The sequence below is a fragment of the Branchiostoma floridae genome, chromosome 2 (assembly GCF_000003815.2).
Source record: "Branchiostoma floridae strain S238N-H82 chromosome 2, Bfl_VNyyK, whole genome shotgun sequence".
NCBI lineage: Eukaryota > Metazoa > Chordata > Leptocardii > Amphioxiformes > Branchiostomatidae > Branchiostoma > Branchiostoma floridae.
Window position 1 is genome coordinate 29,754,104 of NC_049980.1, and position 22,052 is coordinate 29,776,155.

Genomic DNA, 22,052 nt, shown 5'->3' on the forward strand with positions numbered 1-22,052 from the left:
ATGCTGATTTTTTCTTCTTTGAAGATCAGACTTTACAAATTTCTTCAAATATGTTGGATAAAAAGATGATGATGACGTCATCTTTCCTTTCAAACACTGAATGGATCTTCCTCTGTTTTCCCTTAACAGCAACATCTAAAGACAAAGCCAACAAAAACTTCAAGGAGCATACAAGTAGAATTAAAAGGTCTGAACTACAAGGCACAACTAATTGCTCTAAGTTTTCCCAGTAGGATACCTATCACGTTTAAAGTGGGTTAAAACAGATGCTAACTTTTACCTGCAATAAGAAATGTACCATATGCTGTAAAACAAAAGGCTTTTAGTTTATCCAGAAAAGAACAGCAGTAAGACCACTCCCAATTTGATTACACTTGTATTCCTATATGGCTAGCTTTGTATCTTTTTTCTTTGCTTCCTTAAACTTTGAATTGTTTGGCTCAACATGCAGTGAGAGGACGACTTGCGTTTTAACTGCTCCATCGAAATAATCATTACTTTTTATACCTCAGAAAGGGGGAGAAACTGGCCTGCAACAAGGGAAATTTTAACCACACAAACTTCAGACTGCTACCTAACATTTGGACAGCGTAACAGTTCTAATTTAGGTTTGTTTTCACACCTGCAGAACTGATTCCAAGTTAACACAATAGCTCCACCCTGCACCATTGTTCCATTGATAACAGTCCCTGAGTTGGCCTTTGTGGGGGGGCGTGGCGGTGACTGCATTTTTTTCTGTCCTGACCCTTTCCAGTATTGTAATCGCTCGAGTCACCCCGACATCATGTCTTCAAAGGGACCAGCTGCTCATCACCATATTCACAAATTGCAGAAGGAGCTCGCGGTGAAAGCCTGTAACTTGAAGGAGCCACCGCTCAAAGCTGCAGCACAATGATGGATTTTAATAGGATCTAATGAGGATTTTCTTGTCTCCTAATTGGCCATTCACTATGGAAAAGCGCCCGCACGTGGCTGTAAACATGTTGTACACGTTTGTAAACTGGTACCAAGTTTTACCGGCAATCTAGCTCACTTGAGTCTTACTTCTGTAAGGATTAGCTGACAGCATGCCCTCGCTTTTTTTAATTGCAAAGTTCTCTAGACTGATATTTCTTCAAGAAATCTTCAAGCCCCAACAGCTTCAGAAGCAGATGTCAAGCAACAAACTGGGATAAGAACTTCACCATTCATCTAATAAAGCAAATAAACAGATTACAAGTATGCCCACCCAGTATCATACATCGGGGATTTAACCTCCTTCCAGTTTACTTCAGTAAACTGTTGACTTCTGGATATACAGATCTAGAACAAAATTATATTTTGGAGAAACCATGCTTACATGTAGTTGACATGTAGCATATTGCCTTTCTGCCAAACTGATGGGGAGTTCCCCAAAGAAATCTAGTGGCTTAGAAGATTGCAAAAGAAAGTGAGATGTGTGAGAAATGATCAACTTCCATCCAGACTTCATGCTTCTGCCACTGCACTGACAACATTGAGCGTGAAACAGTCACGCAATAAATGTTACTCAGTCATGGATCAACCATGTAAAATGTATAAAAACATGATCCTAATGAGGATTACTGGTATCCTAGCAATGGGAACAATGGAAAGTAAACGTTTGTAAGTAGGATTTCATCCTTTATGTGTTTGCTCAGTCAAATAGAAGGGACAATACACAAGTGCTGTACTCAAGGGCCGTGAATGAACAGGAAACATTAAGAAATATTGAGGAAAATTAAAAGTATACTATGTTGTACAAATATTTGTATGTATAAGACTATTCATAGAGAGTATAATGATTAATGTGGCCATATATGCAAAGCCTTGGAACACCTTCTTCCTGCAATGAAGTACTAGCAATGAAGGCCTAGTATGCCTCTTGCCCGAACTGAACAAAGGATGCTGTGGGTGGGGCAGGTAGATTAACACTGGAGCTTATGGGATGGGGGTGTGGTCTTGATTTGCCTACATGCAAGTTGTTCATATTCATATCAAAGATGCCCATGAAAACAGGTCTACCACAGTATGAGGGTGTAATACTACAGCCTAGCTCTAATGGAGAGACAAGCCAGGTAGCCTTCTTTGTCACTGTGTTGTCCAGTACCAAATGGTTCAGGAACATCAAAGACAGGGCTTCAGATTGAGCACTGAGATAAACTTGTCAAAGGTTTGGCCTTTCCAGGGGGGGAAGGCTACATCAAAGGAATAAGACAGAAAATATGAGAGAGACTGTACTGTTCTGGTCTTACACCTTTCCCCCTTCTGAGTATCTTTGTCTTCCTCTCCTCCTCCTGTTTGGAGAGGTCCAAAAATAAACACACTTTCAGGGGGGATTTGTCATGCCTCAGGCAACAGTGGGCTACCTATGTCTGGTTATGGTTGGGCCTAGGAAAAAAATGTAACTGTTATGTTTCCTGTTTCCCTACCTTTCCTAGAAAAAACTGCCGACCCTAACCTTTCTTTGGGGTGGACAGTGGTGTTACATAGTTTCCAGTTAGAATTTTGTTCAGACAGTTAGCTAGGATAAATGTCACGTTTTCCAATGTTTTACCTTGTATCACTACAGTTTTGGTCCAAAGTCTAAAAACCTTACCAACCCTAATTTTTTCAGGACTGAAACAAGAAACACAACTTCTTTTTCCTAGGCCTTCAGAAATTTGTGCTATTTTTTGTTGCCCAAAGAAATGTTTTCAAAAGAGGTGTTGACAACACCTGAGTTCCCTGGAACGAGAAATTAGGTTTCTATCTATAGCATATGAACCCCCAAAAACCTCCCTCTTCACATTTCAGCAAATGACCATGCCATGTCAGACAAGTGTTTGAATACAGCCTTTTGCACGCTGGACTACCTGTTATGGCAACTGTCTAAATCTAGGAGATCCAGACTTCGCCTACAGGCACAATCTGATACTGCCACTTGTATGTAACAAGGCCAGGCGTAATACTCTAATAAGGCTGACATTTGTACAGTGACCAGGCCTTCAAATTCAAACCAAAAAGGAGACTTTGAAGATTTGTCTTGTAATGGAGGTAACTTGCCTTTGCTAATCTAAACCTGTCTGGTCTTTCTCAAACCTACATCTAGATGATCTAGTAAGTACCTACCTGTAGACCAACATTCTATCTTGAATTGATAGTTATTAGTTAACACAACCTCTTTGATCTGGATTTGTAGTGTATCTTTAATCCCATTTGAGACCTTTTCTTGGAGAAAAATTGTTTCAAAGGAAACCAGCTTTAGTTTACGTTAGCCAAAACAGGAATTGCCCTTAATTAACTGTCCAAGGTTACAAGAGACGATTTCACAGGGAAACAAACTCCTTTCATAAAAAAAAGTTTCCCTTTAGAGTGAACAGCCAATTTAGATTGTGATCAAAACTGACCTAAAAGAAAGAAGAACCCTTTCCACCTGACGAAACATTCAAGTCCCAACATGCCACAGTATATGCTAATGTAGTAACATGTATGTATCCCTTCTTGACTGAAACTTTCTGTCTTTCAGGTCCAGAGGGCAGAAACATTAACAGTATGCTAGCCTACTGAGCTCTCACTGTATACTGTACTTGATGCTCATAAGCTTAACTTCTACTCTACTGGTAATCTTGGTTCAAGTTAGTACTTAGTCACTGTCTAGAGGCCTATAGTACATTTTGACTGGATGACAAAGTTCCTGTGTGCCCAGTCACTGCTACTTGAGACTGATGAACAATGTTGCTCTCCAGTCACTGGATATCTCTTCAGTGAAGAACAAATTTGTCTTGATCTCTGAGATAAGACTAACAGTACTAGTAGCCACTGTATCCAATTACTGGCCTTGCATGGGAATGATGGTATCGAATGTCTTCTGGGGCAATCCTTGTATCTAACAACTTTACACTATCGCCCAACAAGATGGGACAATCGCTGCATTACTGGTGGCAATATACTTCTTTGACTTGGCAGTTCAAGGGGGGTACATTCAGCTTTTTCAAAGTTAACAAAACCGTAGATGATAACAAATACTACAACAAGCTTTCAACAGTTCAGTACCATAATGGTAGCATTCAACATGTCAACATGATCCCTGGGCACAAATCATATTTCCACAGTCTCCATTTCTGCCCGGTTCTTGGTCCAGTAGTTTTTGATAATGCAGCACTTTGTTCAGGCCTTTGGTAGTGTAATCAATTGCAGTCACACACTGCACTCTGTGTCCCTTTCCCTTACCAACTTCAGATTCCCTTGTTGAGTTAACGAACTCTTGCATGGACCAATTTAACATCTTAGAATTGCTCAAGCCTTGAGAACGTTCTGAACATTATGGTTTACACAACCACATTTCTTTCCCTTTTTTTCATAAGTAAAAAACATATGAAGAACAAGCATAAGCCAGAGCTCCGGTCAGCTGTGTACACAAATTAGCTGAGTATGTTAGATCAGTAATCCCCTTGTCTTGAGGACCTTAACGGTTCAGTTCCAATATGAAAAAAGCTCAGACTGCAGAGATGATAGATTCTCCTGTATCTGCATACCCATGCACAAAAGATGTCATGGTTTAGACATTCAAAGGATCCCATCCCAGATATATCTTACATCCCCAACTAAACGTAATAATAACAATATTTTTCCATACTATTAGTTTTGCTGTCAAAGTCTGTTCTGCTGCTAGTGAAACTGAAACTGGATGAACTTTTCAAGTATGTATCCTAGGGACGAAGAGCAAATGCAAACTAAAGACATGCCATAAGCAATTGCTAAAAATGTACTCTGACAGCCTTGCTATTTTTCTTGGGATCCCGCTAAGCTAACTTGGCCGCAGACGGATGTACATGTACCTGCAGACGGATCCTGTTACAGTACTTCACATCTTAGCAGGGGATTTCCAGATTTTCTGCCACTGAACAGTTTCTTGTCTGCAGTTATCATTTTCATCTATTCTTTTGGGGGGGGGGGGGATTTCTCCTTCTTGCTCATGCTTTTTCTACTGACATTTCGACATTTCTCGCAAATATCAACAGTACGCCACTGAAGCAGACAATGCATAATGGCATTCTTCAAGTTCAGTGCTAAATTGGTAACGTTGCAATCTGTATCTTGTTTTTCACAACCTCTATTCACAATCCACTCCAGTTTGTTCAACTTTTTATTGCACTACTTTTTACGTCACAGCTTCAAACAACAAAGGGGCAAGGACACATGGCAATAGGAAGATATACCAGACAAAAGAAAAGCAGAACACCTTGGGTCATGACATTCTGCCCCAGAAGTGCTCCCTGCCCCAGACTATAATCATATCGACCCACCGAGGTTACAGACTCCATAACAGAGCTGCCAGTCCTTTGTCCTTCCAATAACCATGCGATAATGCTGCTCTGTGTACACATGGGGCACTTGATACCCCTCTTTTTCAGCCAGGTGTGCACCCTGAAGGGACCCAGACATGCCCCTCCCACTTGTCTCAGTCACAGGGCTGAACTCACCAGCATCACCCCTACAGCCCGGCATTACTGGCTCACAAAGGGGTTAACGCCAGGTTAAAAGCCTGCCTACATGCACCAAAGACAGGGCTCCAAGAGGCACCTCGCTCCAACCAGTATTTTCAGACAGGGCACACGTGTACCTGTGATTCATCATGCATCATCTCCTGACTTGTCCTAGCCGTGGGCCACAATGTCCTGCCACTTAGGACTTTCTTAGGTACATAGTGGGCATTCATAAAGCCAGGTTGAAATGCTCCAGTCTCGAGTTAAACCAGTAGCTTTAAAACATCTTGTCTTTCGACACATCCAGTCCCTGTCAAGAGAGAGAGGGTAAAGTTTGTTTTCATGACTATGGGAGACACAACAACTGCCAAGCAATCTGTTGCCATCTTGGAGCCACAACGTGGTGAATTGATGATGGGGCCCTTTCTGATTGTGAGCTTGCCTTCAAGTGTAAGGGTGGGGTGAAAGGGGTGGTGCGGACACATTTTTTACAACATACCTGCATTGTCTCTTCTGTTAGCCCTTTAACGCAGGTGGAACATGATCCTCTTTGTACTTGTCTGTACGAAACAATACCCTAGCATAACCTAAATATTTGGACCGCCGGTGTGTCGCTTACGGGCTCTAACTCTACGCTGCACGTGCAGAACGGAGGGCCAGAGGGAGATCAAGCCTTCCAGTCATAACAGTGGATTTGTGGCATACAGCTGCATGGTCCACAAAAGGTCCTGACTAACCCCACATGTGGTACAAAAGGGAACTCATATATGTATCTCCTTTGGGTGGCCTGAGCAGGCTTTAGGTCAGGTCTGGGCAACTCTTATGTCAGACGTCAGCAAACAAATTGTTTATGGAAAAGAGCCTTGAGTCTACAACAGGATAATCATTTCTTTATTTCTGCTTTTTCACAGCCAACTTGCCTAAACAACTTGCTGATACAACAGACATGGACTTACTGTAGCAACAATACATGGCCTTTTCTATTTCACCTAAATTCTAGAAAACAATATTATCAAGAGTCCTTACTCCAGTGAATCTTTGGCTTGATTTTATGGCAGTTCATTTTTTGGTTCTTTTTACAAATCTACCATCACACAGACAGACATGACAGGTGTCTTTCCACAAAGCCCCAACCATTCAAAACAGATAGAACAGGATTTTCTTTCTTCTAAAGGTTCTCTAGTAAAGGGTGACTTGGAAAGGGGAGTGCCACACCCACTCTGACCCTCAAGCACAGCCCCACCCCCTAAAGATAGCTCCTGTTGCCAAGGGCCAGTCCATACAAGTGCCCAGCATGCATGCATCATGCACAGACTGGGCAGCTGTTCTCACCTAATTGGGACACTTTACACAACAGCCCTATAGGGTGCAAGATGTCTGGACATTTAAAAAGGGTCACCAACTTGCCAGATGTGTTCTCTAGTTTGGTACAGGACGGCATCAACATGACCAGACTACAGACACATGCATGTACAGACCAACTGTTCCAATCCAATCCATTTCCATGGTTAAGTTGTTCCCAAAGCTAATTTGTAACAGAGGACTTAATTTCCCTCCAGGTTCACTTTTAATGCAAATGATGAATTATAGTAATAACTACCAAAACATGATAACTCCAATTTCGATGAGACTTGTCTTCAAATTGAAACTGCCACTGTGACATATATACAGACATATGAATTATAATACTGATAGTAATCTGACAAATCTTTCAAATATTTTCTAGTCAATTCTACTGATTGACCTGAATAAAATAATGGAATTAATACAATTTAATATACTCTCTGAAATCTTCAGTACTGAAATGCAAGTATTTCTTAATTTTCTATAAAAGCAAAAAGTAAATGGAAAATCAATTTGCAATTCCATAACAGGTACAGGGTACTAATAGGTAATGTAAGAAAACCTTACTGAGGGGCCTCCCCTTTTATGGAAATACACGGGAACACTCATGCAATTCTTGTGAATCATTCTTGACTAGTACAAGAAGCTTTTTGATAAAAAGACTACCAGTAATGCCTCTAAATACCAACTTGATAACTGAAAACTGATACAAGACACAATGCAGATCTGGGAATGCAGCACTTATTTCACTTCTTTCTACACAGCCAAAGCTCCATAATGCAGTTAATAACACATTAAAATTCACATACAAAATGTACATACTTCTCTGTTACTTGCAAGTTCCGTCAAAGTTCTACATTACACGTGTACGAATTAAACTCTTGCTTTATAGTGCATTTCCAGAACGTCAATCAATCCCGGGACAAAGGAAAAGACACATTTTCGTCTAATTAGTCATTGCCTCCATACAATAGCATCTTTGCCGGGGACTATTGTTCTGACTTCTTCTTACTAAATGGATAATTGCTCAAGCAGCCATGAAAGCACAGTGCAGAGTAGTGCAGGCTGAGGTGGGACCACACAGAGCTGAATGTTACATAGTGTTTGTGGAAGTCTGTCGACCCATACCACCTCCTCATACTTGTGGTTGGCAGATCCCTTGGCAGGAAGAGTTACATGGTATACACTCTGCACCAAAAGCTGACACCGGACTATTTAGAAACAACTCCCCAAAGAAGACCACACACAAGTCGGCTGGTTGATAACTGGCATATACCACACACAGAGGGACAAAGGAGCCAATTACACTATTAGTTGTTGATGATGTCGCAGAGCAAATAAGCAGCGACCCTGGTCCTGTTTTCCCGAGGCAATACGACTTGACATTAACTTGACGTCATGTCATTTAAAAGGTCGACGACAATCAAACTACTGAAATTTCACAAGATGATTTGAATAATTCTTCCCATAGCACTAAACATCTCACATATATGCATACATTATCTACAAGGCTGCACAATTAGTAAACTTATTATCTTCCCAAGCATTCAAATTACTTATTGTTATTCCTAAAATTAGTCATCATCATCTGTCCATCACATCCAACAGGAAAGCAGGATGCTTTCAATACCATTAATTTCCTCTGATCAATTGTTCAACTACCAACATCCAATCTCTGTTTCCTTCAGGACCCAAGAATAGAATACTGCTACTAAAAATAGAAAGTTTGCAAATAGAAAACATAGAGTACCTGAGTTCATATTCAGATGAATAGGGAATTCTGCTGTTTGCCAACTTGGCCATTTCCCAACTTCTACTAGTTCTACTTCTAGCAAAGTTTTTTCAAATGATTATATCCCGCATTTATCTCAATCTGGAAAGTCCATGATGTTCATTTAGTTTCAGAACTTTCAGTACTACAAACATGGCAGCCACTGTTTTACATTTTGAGGAAAAGGTGGCATTCAAGCTAAGCCCAAGTCTATCTTTCTTAATGTGACCATTCCATAAAAATATGCATGCCCTAATCTGAACTGATCTCTGCACAGCAATAGAAAAGTTATGGTACACAACAAAAACTGACATGACCTCACGTCCCCCCCCCCAAACTTTGTAACTAAGTTCTGTCCAGACATGACACATGTGTCACTTGAGGTGAAGGACCTTAGGCTTATGTGATATCATTCCATCTCAGTCATTGTAGGCCTTGACTTAAAAAGTAAGTCTCTGTAAAATTGTATTGATCTATATGACCTCAATCAGTCAGTATTGACCATGGACAAAATGCCTAGTTCATTGATATAGTATGCATCCGGAATCACAGGACCTGAGTTGGGGATGAGTGGGATTAGACCTGTCAATACTGGTCCCAGAAGTGTTTTACATGCCACAGAGAAGTCAGGCCCATGTTCTGGGTGAAGGCCAAGAAATTATGGAGGTACATACATGATGTAGTCACCGTTTACAGGACATGGTCCTAATCAGAAAGTGCAGCAGGCCCATTACTTTCTCCCTTTTGCAGCACATAATTGATGACCCTGGCACTTACGATCACTGCAGACAGCAACTTCGCTAATCACTCTCTGTCAGAGACATGCATCAGCACTTGGGATTAATGTGCCTTGTCCATGGATCTGGGAGGAGCTGCTAAACATGACTATAGTTTCAAGGCTAGCCAAATACAACTTGGTCTGAAAACAAGAACTCCGCATAAAGTTAAAGTCTGCGCTGTGTTTGACTAGAAGTTTATGTCTTTGGTCCTTTGGCAGCATTTGTGTGTGTGAGAGTGAGTGCGTCTGTGTGTCTGCATATGACCCAGATAACTCGACAATGCCTGGAAGAGTTGTCTTGATACTTTGTACGTGGGTAAGGCTTAATGAAACTTCGAAATGATTAGATTTTGGGCCCCCTTGCGGCAAATATCATGAGACATAGATTATGTAAATTTTGACGTAATTTGCATAATTCATGACAAATGCTACAATAGCATCCTGAAGATGGATATTGTGATTTGGAAAGAAGAGATAAGGAATCCATATAACTTATGCTAATAAGGGATGTATTAACATATCACTTGCACTGTGATGAGACGAAATTACCTGGTGAAGGTATGAGGTTGTGGAACTCGAGTTTATTTCTGAGGTGTGCTATCATCCGAGAAGCACATGTCTGACCTATTGTTTGAGTCTAAGGTGTGCTCTCACCTTAGACGCACATGCCCAAGCTATTGTTTGAGTCTGAGGTGTGCTCTCACCTGAAAAGCACATGTCCAAGCTATTGTTTGTTTCTAAGGTGTGCTCTCACCTGAGAGGCACATGTCCAAGCTATTGTTTGTTTCTAAGGTGTGCTCTCACCTGAGAGGCACATGTCCGAGCTATTGTTTGTTTCTAAGGTGTGCTCTCACCTGAGAAGCACATGTCCGAGCTATTGTTTGAGTCTTACGTGCGCTCTCACCTGAGAGGCACATGTCCGAGCTATTGTTTGAGTCTAAGGTGTGTTCTAACCTCAGAGGCACATGTCCGAGCTATTGTTAGATTCTAAGTTGTGCTCTCACCTAAGAGGCACATGTCCGAGCTTTTGTTTGAGTCTTTCGTGCGCTCTCACCTAGGCACATGTCCGAGCTATTGTTTGAGTCTAAGGTGTGTTCTAACCTCAGAGGCACATGTCCGAGCTATTGTTTGAGTCTGAGGTGTGCTCTCACCTGAGAGCCAGACGTCTGGCCTGTTGTCACAACAAAGGACCTGACAAGGCTGACAAGTGATGCTCAAGTGGTAAAACATTTACTCTGGGTGGAAAGTCAGGCCATATCGATGTCATTATTTGGTTTTCAGGTCTAGAACTCCATAACATCAAAGCAGGAAAGTCAACCGTAATGTAAACTCATTTATTTTCGTGATAGTTTTTGTTTGCGGTACCGTAGGAGGGAAAAAAGTTTTTGCAGAGTAAGATTCGCAGTTGAAACAATGTTGTAGTAGACAGGAGTTCATACATTGGCAAGGCATGTTCACTGCGTCATGAATTTATAGTTGAGACAGCAAAAAAGAGAAAGTTTCAAGATTTGAGATAGTCCATCTACGTCAAAGCTATGTAAGATGAATCATTTTGATGACATTTTGGTGTTTTGCTTTTGTGAGTGCCATTTAATTGTTTCACTTTCTCTCAATCCTAAACTATGACTTACATTCAAACAAGTGTGCAAGTTCTGCTGGCAGCATACATGCAGTTATAGGCCTTAATATACAGTTCCGGATGCACAACTTACTGTAAGCACTATGACTTCCTGTGTCCTTTTTATTGTAATCGTCGCTTTTAAAATTCAGACCTTGCACACCATCCTTCCAGCTGATTCAGACAGGATGAGTGCATCCTGTGTAAGACATAAGAGCCCTATATGGGAGCGTGTACTTGGTTTCCTCTACTACACTTCCTCCATTGCACCCAAGGCTAGCCTTAAAGGATGAAGCTAGGACCTTGATCAACCAAACGTTTATTCCGATTCCTGCTGGGTAAATCCTAATTTGGATAAAAATCGCTCGAAAAGAGTTGGGTGAAGTCTATTCATGGACAATGGTATTTGGAGTTATTTTGTGGAGGATTACCGCACACCTTCCAAAAGGCCTTCAGCAAATATAAAGTGAAAGTGAAGGCCTGGCTAGCTGGATGGAAGTCCTTCCTAAAGATCAATTTCTCCTCAGTTTCGACTACATAAAAAGCTATCCTATTTTTCAACGTAATGAGATACATTTGCTTTATACCAGCAGCATGTTTTGCCATCTTATTATTAGAAATATATATACTTCTTCCCACCTTACACCAAGACCCCCATGGTTCATCTTGGTTTGTCCCAAATCATACCTTCACTTCACAAGTCATTTTGTCAGATGTACATGAATACTGGCGACATAACAAGCACTTAATTTGGTCATCAAAAAACAATAACCATTAAGTAATGAGGGGTAACACTCAAAGTGAAAGTAACTTGTTAATATATGACAGCGGTCACACAAGTACAAGGCTTCCACACAAGGACATTCACTGCCAGCCTGTCTTATTTCAAGTTCAAACAAAAGAGAACAGCAGATCTCCCTGTGTCATTAAGTGAGTAGTTAGACTTATAAAGCACAAATACCTGTCTGAGTACTTAATTCAGCACAACCTTGACTGCTAGCTCCAAGTGCACCTGTACTTGATTAGTCGGACATGAAGTCATCATCTTATATATAGCAAACCTGGGAGAGAACTCCCAAACCCCACAGCTGAGAATGTTAAGTTTGAAATTTAGAAATGACCTTAGGAAAACAATAGTACTCACTTTCTTCAAATTTTAGACTACATGTATCATACTTGATTAACACTTATGTTATATGTTATGTATTTGATTTTTGTATGGACTCCAGGAAGAATAGAATCTACATGCAATTTGTACATCTTAATGAAGATCTGAATAAACTAACAAATACTCAGTCTGAATGTGAATTTCTGTACTCCATATGAAAAAGATTAATAGCCTGTTCATTCATAATCATGTCATGAACAAAACACTACTAATTGGGGCTTAATTGTTTGTCATTATCATCAGTCACGCCAAGCAAGAGCAAAAAAAAGGAGGAACCACCCACAGTATTGACTTCGTAATGCCAACCAAGACACCAACAGAAGCTTTTCTAAGACTCTGTATCTAAATGAACAAAAGAAACTAAGATAATGAAGACTTAGCTGGTATTGGTAGTTGGTGCGATAAGTACACATGTAGGCCAAAGAGACACATTCCTTGGAGTCAAGACAATCAGGCCTCTACCTACTTTTCATCCCCAGCTTTGATTGACTTGCCATGAATGAAGTCAGGCGACCTTGGCCTATGGCTGGACACTGGGTAGCCTTGGTCTACAAACAAGAACTCTACTGGACCTGACATATCTCCAGGCCCTCTAACGGCCACGGTGTCTCACTGCCAGAACATAATGGCCCAGAATAATAGCTGAGCTAACCTTGGGGGGATGGCAGCAGACCTCTGTGATTGTATTTTGATATGGCGTGCACAGGAGCAATAACACTGCAGAGAACTGAGAAGTGATTGAGTTTGAAAAGCTGGTGATTTGGACCTCTTCCCACTTTGCACCTGCCGGTAACTCTAGAAGGGCTGTACAGGAGAGTGGTGGGGCTGGGGGATGGACCAACTTGACCTTCAGTACCAGGTTTGACAGTCGGGGCGTGAAATTGCCAGAGGAAATGAACCGATCAGGGTTCCCTCAGACACAACAAACCATTAGGGATGTCTGAAGGGGCTCCCTTTCACAATTGGTGGCAGTCTGAACTATCTAAAGACCACAACTCCTCCCACTTTGGTTGGTCTAGTCAATGTCAGGTACATTTAGTCTTGTGTTACAAAGACTTTGAACAAGTGTGTATGAGGACAGGGGGTCCCCGGGCACAAAGGAGTCATGGTCAAGTGAGATTAATGAAGTGTAACCACTTAAAACAACTACAATCTGTCACTGTCATCTGTGTGTCTTTGGCTGATACTGGTCGCCTTTTGGCTTCATTGTTAAGTGCTAGGAACCTCCTAATTTACACAACTGTACATATAAAGATATGTAAGGTAAACATATGCCACTGAAGACAAAATAACAATTAGAACCATGCATCACTCCATTTACACAGGCCTATGTGATAAAGATGGGTATTGTAAACATATGCCACTGTAGACAAAATATTCAATATCCTATGGCTTTATGAAAAAGAAACATATGATGTGACAATAAAGTGACATGTCACGTCACACCTAGCTTAGCTTGAGTGTCATATGATTGGCATGTCTGATGTGTCTGTATTTTATGATTAAACATTTCCGGTGGCCGAGGCACATGATACTGTATGAGAAAATGGGAAAGATATGATCAAACTAATAATTTCCCTTGCAGCGGCCCCTAGAACAGGTATCCCTGACAAGGCGCCCAGACAAGCCCGGAAGGAAGGAAATGCCGTGTCGGGAACAGGCTCTACTGGTGAGCCCGCTGTGCCGCTATCGGTGGACCTGACCGCAGCCCACCGCCGCAGGACCCACCATCAATACACCCTTTACTGGGAAAACATGACACGTATTCTGAAAAATAAGATAGAACCGAAAGGGCAAGTTCCACCATGCCACGTCAGGTGTGATGACGATACCTTTCCACGCACTAACAAAATTCCCCCACCCCGTTCCAAGTGGACTCTAACCAGTCATTGTCCAGTTAAAATCCCCCTGCCCACCTTCGTGACCAAGCCGATTGATCAAGAAGTATGATTCATCGAGAATTTTGTTTTTCACCTGACGAAAAAATGGCAGATGGCCAAAACGTGAAAAACATGACAAGAGCCCTGACATGGCAACGGGGTTATCTCGGTGTCGCACGCGAAATCGGGCATTCGGCGGCCGACAAATTGCAAAAATGGTTAGTGGAAGACTTCAGGAAGTGTACAAAGTTACAAGAACAACACCCGCACTCACTTGAAGTCCAGAATTTGGCCGCTTGAAAGGGATAGTCACCACCACAAACAAGTCGGTCACTGAAAAAATTCCTAAGTGCTGATGCATTTCCGGTTGGGATTGATAACTTCAAAACGACAAAGTCTGTGGATTTAAATCATTTATCTTCCTCATCGTCACTCTTTCTTACCTAAAAGGAAACAGAATAACGTAAAATTTAATAAATTATCACATACTTCAGGTATACTTCCATATTCGTCGACAGACTTAAGATATATATTTCCGAGTAATGAAGGCTTTTTCCGTGTGGGTGCGGTTATTTGGAAGGCCAGTTGACCCCAGGGTCATCCACACGGGCCAATGAGCGGCGCGAGCGGGGTTGAGTGACGTCATGCCCCGCCCCCTCCCTGGCTTTTGTGGCAGTTCCCAGGCGCGCACGGCTCATAACAAAGAAACAACGTTGCTAGTCGTGCCGGCAAATGCCGGGACACCTTCTCGAAAACAGCGAAAAATTTTCCCGCCAGCAAAAGTGCGGCGTTGTAGAGAAAGGAACTCGATTGGTTATTCATCGGAGACACCTCGACAGTGTTTCCCCCGTGTTTTCTCGCTTGGCACGTTGTAGATTCGCCGAGAAACTGGCTGCCACGCCTCTGTTCATACTGCCGTCGGAGACAAAGACCTCCACGCCCCGTCACAGGATGGCCACGATATACCCGGGTGTCTCGTACGAGACCACGCTCGCGGCTGAGTGTTTGTTGTCCATGGCTCACTCTGTGATCGTCAAGCCGCCTCCCAAACCAGAGATCAAGATCGAGCCCGATCGTACGGAGTTGGTTCAGGACGACAACAAAGCAGGCAGCCACGGACACAACCCTTTGTTCATGGTGGCGCGCATCCTAGCGGATCTCGGGAACAAGCATGGTTGCAGTCCCAAAGTAAAGACAGAAGAGGCTTCGAACTTTCCTAACGGCTACGATCACCATTTCGAAGAAGCTGCCACGCCACTTGATCTCTCTGTGAAGGCCAGGAGTCCCTCCCCAGCCAGAGAGCCAAGCCCGAAGAGAAGCAGGGTGGGTAACGGGAAACGTGGTGCAGTGGCCAAGCGTGATCGCGCCGAGCGGTCGACCACACCTACCGGCACCAAGACCAAGCCCGGCGCGGGACGCAGGGCAGGCCGCAAGCCAGGAATGAGCGTACAGCCCGCCAAGAAGCACAAGTGTTCCTTCAAGGGCTGTGACAAGATCTATGGGAAATCCTCACATCTCAAGGCGCATCTTCGCACCCATACAGGTACGTACTTGGGCCACACCTGTCGGTGTCCGGCCAGTTGGCTGAGACTTGACCCGCCTCTTTTGTTTCCTGTCCGTTACTAACGTTATAACCGCTATTGCGAAATCGTTCGCTCGTGTCCGTTTAATTCAAGATTCCACTTTTTGTGTTAAATCTCAGAGGTGTGCATAGATTTAAGATATGATTGACTACGAAGCAGTAAGGAAACGTTTGACAAGCGTTTACCATTCATATACAGTTTGCTTAGCACGGCCTCGTGGTTACACAAAGTATTCACCTTGAGTATTCACCGAATAAAGCGTCGAATATTTTGAATTTTCCAGTTTCCACTAACGTGGTGAATTTGTAGTATGTTAGATAGACACTCTGTTCATAGCAAGAGTGTTTTCCAAGTTGTGTAACTGCGTACTTTGGCTCGAAAGTGCAACTACGCAATCCGTATTTCCCCGATATCTGGGGAAGGCCTTTGTGTGTTTCATAATGCTAACGGACACGTTGCGTTGTATCGATCATTCTGGGGCTCCTCCCATTTCTGTCATCATGACTCACGCACTCGTTTCTTTGTCTACAAACCTCAAGTTTTCGCATGGAAGATTCTAGATCTTGCCTGGATTTTGAGGTAGATTGATTGCCAACTGTTGAGACCGTTCTTATGTGGAGTTTGAGGTTTCTTCATGGTTTGTGGCCGCACGATCTGGCGCGCCGGGCTGTGTTTTCCTTTGTCTGTGCTGTTTGCAGTCACAGACACTTAACGTTTCCTGGGCAGACACACTAAAATTAATGATTGTCTGGGTCCTAACGTAAGGTCGATCTAAGACCACTTTTAGGGTAATGTTTGGACATGTTTGGTTGTCACTCTGGGGGTTTCCCCGGGGGTAGGGGTGTCGATTTCTCCGTCCGTTTACGTGTGGGAGGGGTGCCCAGGGAAACGCCCATTGTTGACTCTGACGCCAAACAATGCCGCTCGCCGGGCGGATTGCGACATCGCCCCCTCAGGCCATGGGTAGCACAGTTCGTGAGTAAGGGTAACTCCCCTGTCAATATTTGCCACCGCTGAATGCAATCATTGCCATCATTTGTGCAACTTTGGCAGCAGCTATAGTTATATACCCTTCCGATGGCGCAGGATAGGGGGCGTACGGGATCGTTGTCGGTTAGGCGATGAAAGGAATTTGTGTGTAGAAATATTCATGTCCGATGGTGAGAACGTGCAAAAAGTGTGATAACTCTGTCGCTGCGCGTCACAGGAAGGACTTGATTATGTATATTTTTGCTGAATCTCTGCATGTCTTTGAAGTCAAAGAGGAGGGTCGTGTCCAGATTTGTAGTGTATTGCCCTGACTGGCTTTTTAGGACTCAGCCCTGTACTTGTCCAAGTGGGAGGGGCACATTCACGAACTGTTTGCCTCCTTGGGGACCATCCACACATGGGAATCACCTTTGTTCTAATCTGTGGGAACTTTCGTTTGAAATCCCCATACATATTTTGGTTGCATTGTCATTGATAGCCTCTTCTTTTTCACAAGACCCCCTCTGCTTTCCCAACAACAATGGCCTTTCACACCTCTTAGGTGCAAAGTACATGCAGAAAAATGTAAAAAAGAATCTAAAGCAGAAAGAAAGCTTCAAAGTAACTCCCTAAATTCATTCTGTTGGTAAGGTTGCCAGGTCGGTTTGTGATGATTGTTTAAGATGGAAAGCGTTGGCCCTCTGCCAATTTGAGCTCCATTGGCCATCCAGAATGACCTTGCCCTTACATGAGGTGCACTCTTGTGCAACAAGTCAGTGGCTATTTTGTCCTTGGTAGAGGCAGAACCCAATATTGGCGTATTGGGTTGCAGAACAGTTGGCTTAGGTGGGCTCATGTGTACATATACAATAGTCCCACATCTAGGTCATGTCTCTGGAAGCAGGCAACTGTTCCTCACCATTGATTTTGAATGCAGTTGCAGCTCATGGAAAAGGTGCCTGTGGAAATCTGCCTAGCAACAGTGCCAACTACCAGGGCTGGCCCATTCTCCTCCACCAGGAGGGGGGGTAGGAGACTGGCACCCCCTCCATCTCCATGACCTATTTCCATGTCATTTGCATTAATTGCAGAATCTTTGTGAAGAGGGCATGTGTGTTGGGCTGCAGCTTTTCAGCACTCTTCAAGCGTGAAGTCTGGTGTCAGAGGTGCCAGGCAGGTCCAGACAGGCACCTGGCAGGATCTTAAAACTCAATCACCTTTTCTCTCTCCCATGGACACAAAGACATCTGTGTGAGCTCTTTACTTCAGCATGGCTCAACCTGCCAGATTTTTAACCCAAACTTATCCAATGACATCATTTCTAAAAAGAATAATGGCCCATACTCTCACAGAGCATTTCTCTCACTACATTAGTACATGGCTTTCCATAGATTATTATGGAAGAGTTTTATGATGGATGTGGTGATGGCTCTGCATTTACCAAGGAAACACTTAGGAGTCTTACTTAGGAAATAGTGGTCTCAGGAGATGGATGATAGATATTGTAGGCATCATTCCTAGACAGTTAAATAGTATGTATACATGATGCACATAGTCTCCACGTTGATGGATGTTGATGACTGGTTGTGTTGGGATTGGGAAGAGTTTGGTATCCAAAAAGGCTCCCATACCTTATATGGGTGTAAATGAAGGAGGATCCCTTCCACTGCCCACATGGAGCCCATTTCTGGCATTACCTACAGTAAACACAGCCTGTCTGGGGGTGTGGCAGGCTGGGGGCCTCCAAATGCACCTGAGAGCTTTCCTCTCACACTTGAATGCAACTGTCAATATCCATATTTCCTGGCAAAACATCCCAAGAAGGATTTCATGAGAAGGAGCCTTGTCTGGCCCTGTAATTTTTCTGGTGCCCGCCTTGATTATAAGAATTAGTCACTGGAGGGCTGAGTGGTGTTCCAGTCAGACTGAGGGGCGGGGCGGTGACTAGCAATGGCCGCTGTCTGGGATAATCACCCCTGCTGCAATATTTCTCATTTTTGTGATGACTGTTGCGTCCAGTCATGGCGGCTATGGTAGGGATGAGGCGACGGCTTGGTGTGGAAGTCGTCCCAGGTTGGGGAAGGAGGTCTGCTGGGGGTGTGAACCAGCCCAGCTGCATGTACCCTGTCAGAAACCTGACAGGTCTGCCTTTGAAATGTAGATCCCTCTGATTTAGTGGTACCATTGACACTGGCATGGTCTCAGACAGCCTGGCTTGTCTGGCAGCTGGATGTCCAGCCCCCTCAGACACAACTTTGCTTTGTGTATGGACCCCACGGAGGTCATCTGGTCAGACCCCCATTAACTATGGCCTTGGCACACTTTTAACCCAGCCTCTATTCCAATCCTGTTACTGACGGCCTGGCTTCAACACCTTCACAACTGTGGACCCCTCCACGGTGCAGTGGAAATAAAGAGGCAGTACAGAGGTCACGCCATTCTAGCACCTACTATTGATCGTAAATAGTTTCTCCTTGATGGAAGCTGGTGCTCCAGAAAGCAGGTCAATCAATGATAGCAAATCACAGTTCTGCTGGTGGTGTCTCTATGCTCTTGCATGTCTACAGCTGCTCTGGGCTTAATAGAATTTCAGATGGAACTTGCCACAGACAGACATTTGAATAAACCCGCCCTTGGGTTGACCTTGCCTTGTGCCCTCTGACCAGGAAGAGTTATGGCACTCTGATGCCATCTACATATATTTTCCTCATCCCAGATTTTAGAGCATTTGAAGGAAGACATAGTTTTCCTCTGAACAAGGTAGTTTCTGGCTTCTGCTGACATGGGGACAGATGGAAGAACACAAGGGGGTGTGGCACAAAGACCCACTTACCAAAACAAATGATCTGTTGAGAGCTTAAAATCAAGATGAGAAAGGAAGAATGCCCATTCAAAATGTTTTCATTGAAAAACTTTTCTGGAATGTCACACTGTTTGGATCCCCCTGTTTTCTTTTGATATTTTAATTATTGTAAGCTGTGACATTCCAATAGATATCAAAGACTAAAGTATGCAGTTCAAGCATTCACAAGATCAATGGTCAATACACAAACCAGTATCCCCAACTAACGCCAAGTGTTGTAAAAGTTTGATGTTATAGTTGAGAGCTCTACAGGAGATAAAAAAGCTTGCTAACCTAAATGCATGAATGTGCCGCCCCTCTTGCTTGCTTTCTTACAGCATCGACATTGACAGAGCACTCCTCAAATATTTTGTTGTTTGGCTGTCAGGTCGAGACTGATTGAGGTGTATTTAATACACTAGAATCTGCCATGCATTCACTATTGCTCGCCTTTTTTGCCAGCTGTTGGAAAGACTGCTCTTCTGAGGGCCAGGCAGTCATTTTTGAATCCCCTTTGTGTTCTTGCTGTCCCCTTTTATACAATCCTCAACAGACCATATAGCTCCTCTCCCTGTTGAGATTGAAATTGTCAGAGCCAGTAGCTAGTCTGGGTAGATCCCTAGGGACCAGTGTTTGATGATTATCTGGCATAGGGTTTCAGCATCCACTTTAATGGTGAAATGGTCTCCCCATAAAATATGAGATGGGAGTTGCACCTTACCTTTTAAAAGCAATCCATCATATGTTTTGGGCGTCGTCGATAAAGGATGTGTCATATGATGATGGTGAAATTTTGTTGCTATGAGCAAAAATTCTCTTGATTTGGAAAGTACATACTGTTGCTAGTTGCTAGTCCAGTGTCCTAATATTGCTTCTCTGTGAGAATTTCTCTTTCCCAAGGGTCTTTCCTATATTAACATCAAATGATGGTCTTCGAAATACTTACCTCCTAACATAGCCCCTTGTACTAAAAGCTAATTGCTTGTTCTTATCTCTGGTATCACTTGATAGTTATCGTAATGAGATTGGGATGCATTGGGTGTGTTAGAAGTGCCCCAGTGACCCCATCCTCTCGGGAACAGTTACTTAAAATCAATAATGGTAGACATCTTTATGCTGTATCAGTCTTAACTTACAGTGATTTAATTATGTTCCGTGAGAGTGTGAAGTTTGAGTAAACTTAACTCTTGATGCAGTATCCTTGACAAGCAACTGGCCGGTTTTAACAAAATGTTTTTTGTTGTGTGTTACAGGCGAGAGACCGTTCCCATGCACATGGCCCGACTGCTTCAAGAAGTTTGCACGGTCGGACGAGCTGGCGCGCCACTTCCGCACCCACACCGGCGAGAAGCGCTTCTCCTGCCCCATCTGCGACAAGCGGTTCATGCGCAGCGACCACCTCATGAAGCACGCCCGGCGGCACCCCAACTTCCAGCCCGGAATGATCAAGAAACCCGACCACCGCCGCAGCAACCCCATGTCTTCGGCGGCGTCCACCGGGTCGGCGAGCGAGGACTACAGCCTGTCTCCCGTGTCCAGTCCGCTCAGCGCGCCCACCTCTCCTTGAGCGTCGGCGCCGTTCAGGATTGATGTTGACACTGGCTCACGACACGTGGGCTGGCTGTTACTACGGACTTGAAAGATGTTGAGTCACACGCTGACGAAGCATCTGGAAAAAGAAATGACTGTTTGCCGGTTGCGGCAGTCTGGCACTTGAGCCAGACTCTGACCTGTCAGCCAGGTGGCAAGTTTAAAAAACGTAGGAAGTAACAAACGTAACATCCCAGTCACGATGCCTTCCCGTTCAGAATTGCCTTGATTCGAACTGTCCTTTCTACTATCTGACCCTACCTCAGGCCGATAGTCTCACGGTTGTCATGGCAACTGTTGTCACGGCAACTGCATTCACCTGTTCTGGTCTCATCTGAGAACATTCCTCTGGTACCAATGAAATTAAATGGCACTGTTCTCTGCTGTACTCTTTATAAGGCACCAACTGGTACAACGGCAAACTTTTTCGTGAGGAATCTGAAAGATCAGTGTAGAAGAAGACGTGTTATTGAGATATTTGATTGACGGTGGAGAGGCGTGGTCCCTCCACCATACATGTACATGTTCAAAATAATCTCTCAATTACACAAATTGTCGTGTTACTTGAGACAGATGACAGTATGTGTTGGTATATAATGTACCACATTTTCTTATGGAAAAGTTTTGTACTATTTCTACTCAATTGCCAAAAGTGGTGAAAAGTGTAGGCAAGTTAGCTGTGCGCATCTTGTGTCTTGTGCCATTAGGTGCATTGCTGGGTTTGTCACTTGTTGAAGTGCTGTCTATTTTTCTACTGTTAATCAATGTGAAAGCATCGTTATTATGCCCTTTGGCTGTAATAGGCCTTTGCTGTTCTGTGCTAGATGTTTGGCTGTTTGCTGACTTAGATTTAAACCAGTAATAATCGTTGCTGTTTGAACTCAAGAGTAACCTGGTCATGTACTGTAACGTTACTGTGTAGAGTTGCCTTTATGATATTGTATTTAACCAGAGGCCTTCCATTCCTTTGTGTCATAACACTTGCACATTGTTGGATATAACTTGTACTAGCTTGTGTCACCAGTGAAGAGTTTGAAGTAGTTG

The 22,052-nt window shown here is 43.4% G+C and overlaps 2 protein-coding genes across 2 annotated transcripts in view; one reads left to right on the top strand and one right to left on the bottom strand.

The window, feature by feature from the left end:
• LOC118409729 (3-oxoacyl-[acyl-carrier-protein] reductase FabG-like) overlaps positions 1-22,052 on the bottom strand; it is an 876,245-nt gene that overhangs the window by 123,246 nt on the left and 730,947 nt on the right. The gene's annotated exons all lie outside the window — the stretch shown is intronic.
• The window catches only part of LOC118409722 (Krueppel-like factor 13), a gene marked incomplete in the record, with an annotated part of 9,485 nt that continues 2,113 nt past the window's right edge, over positions 14,681-22,052 (top strand). The window contains 2 exon segments of the mRNA XM_035810994.1: positions 14,681-15,567; positions 20,672-22,052. Coding sequence (XP_035666887.1) covers positions 14,757-15,567; positions 20,672-20,985 — 1,125 coding nt within the window.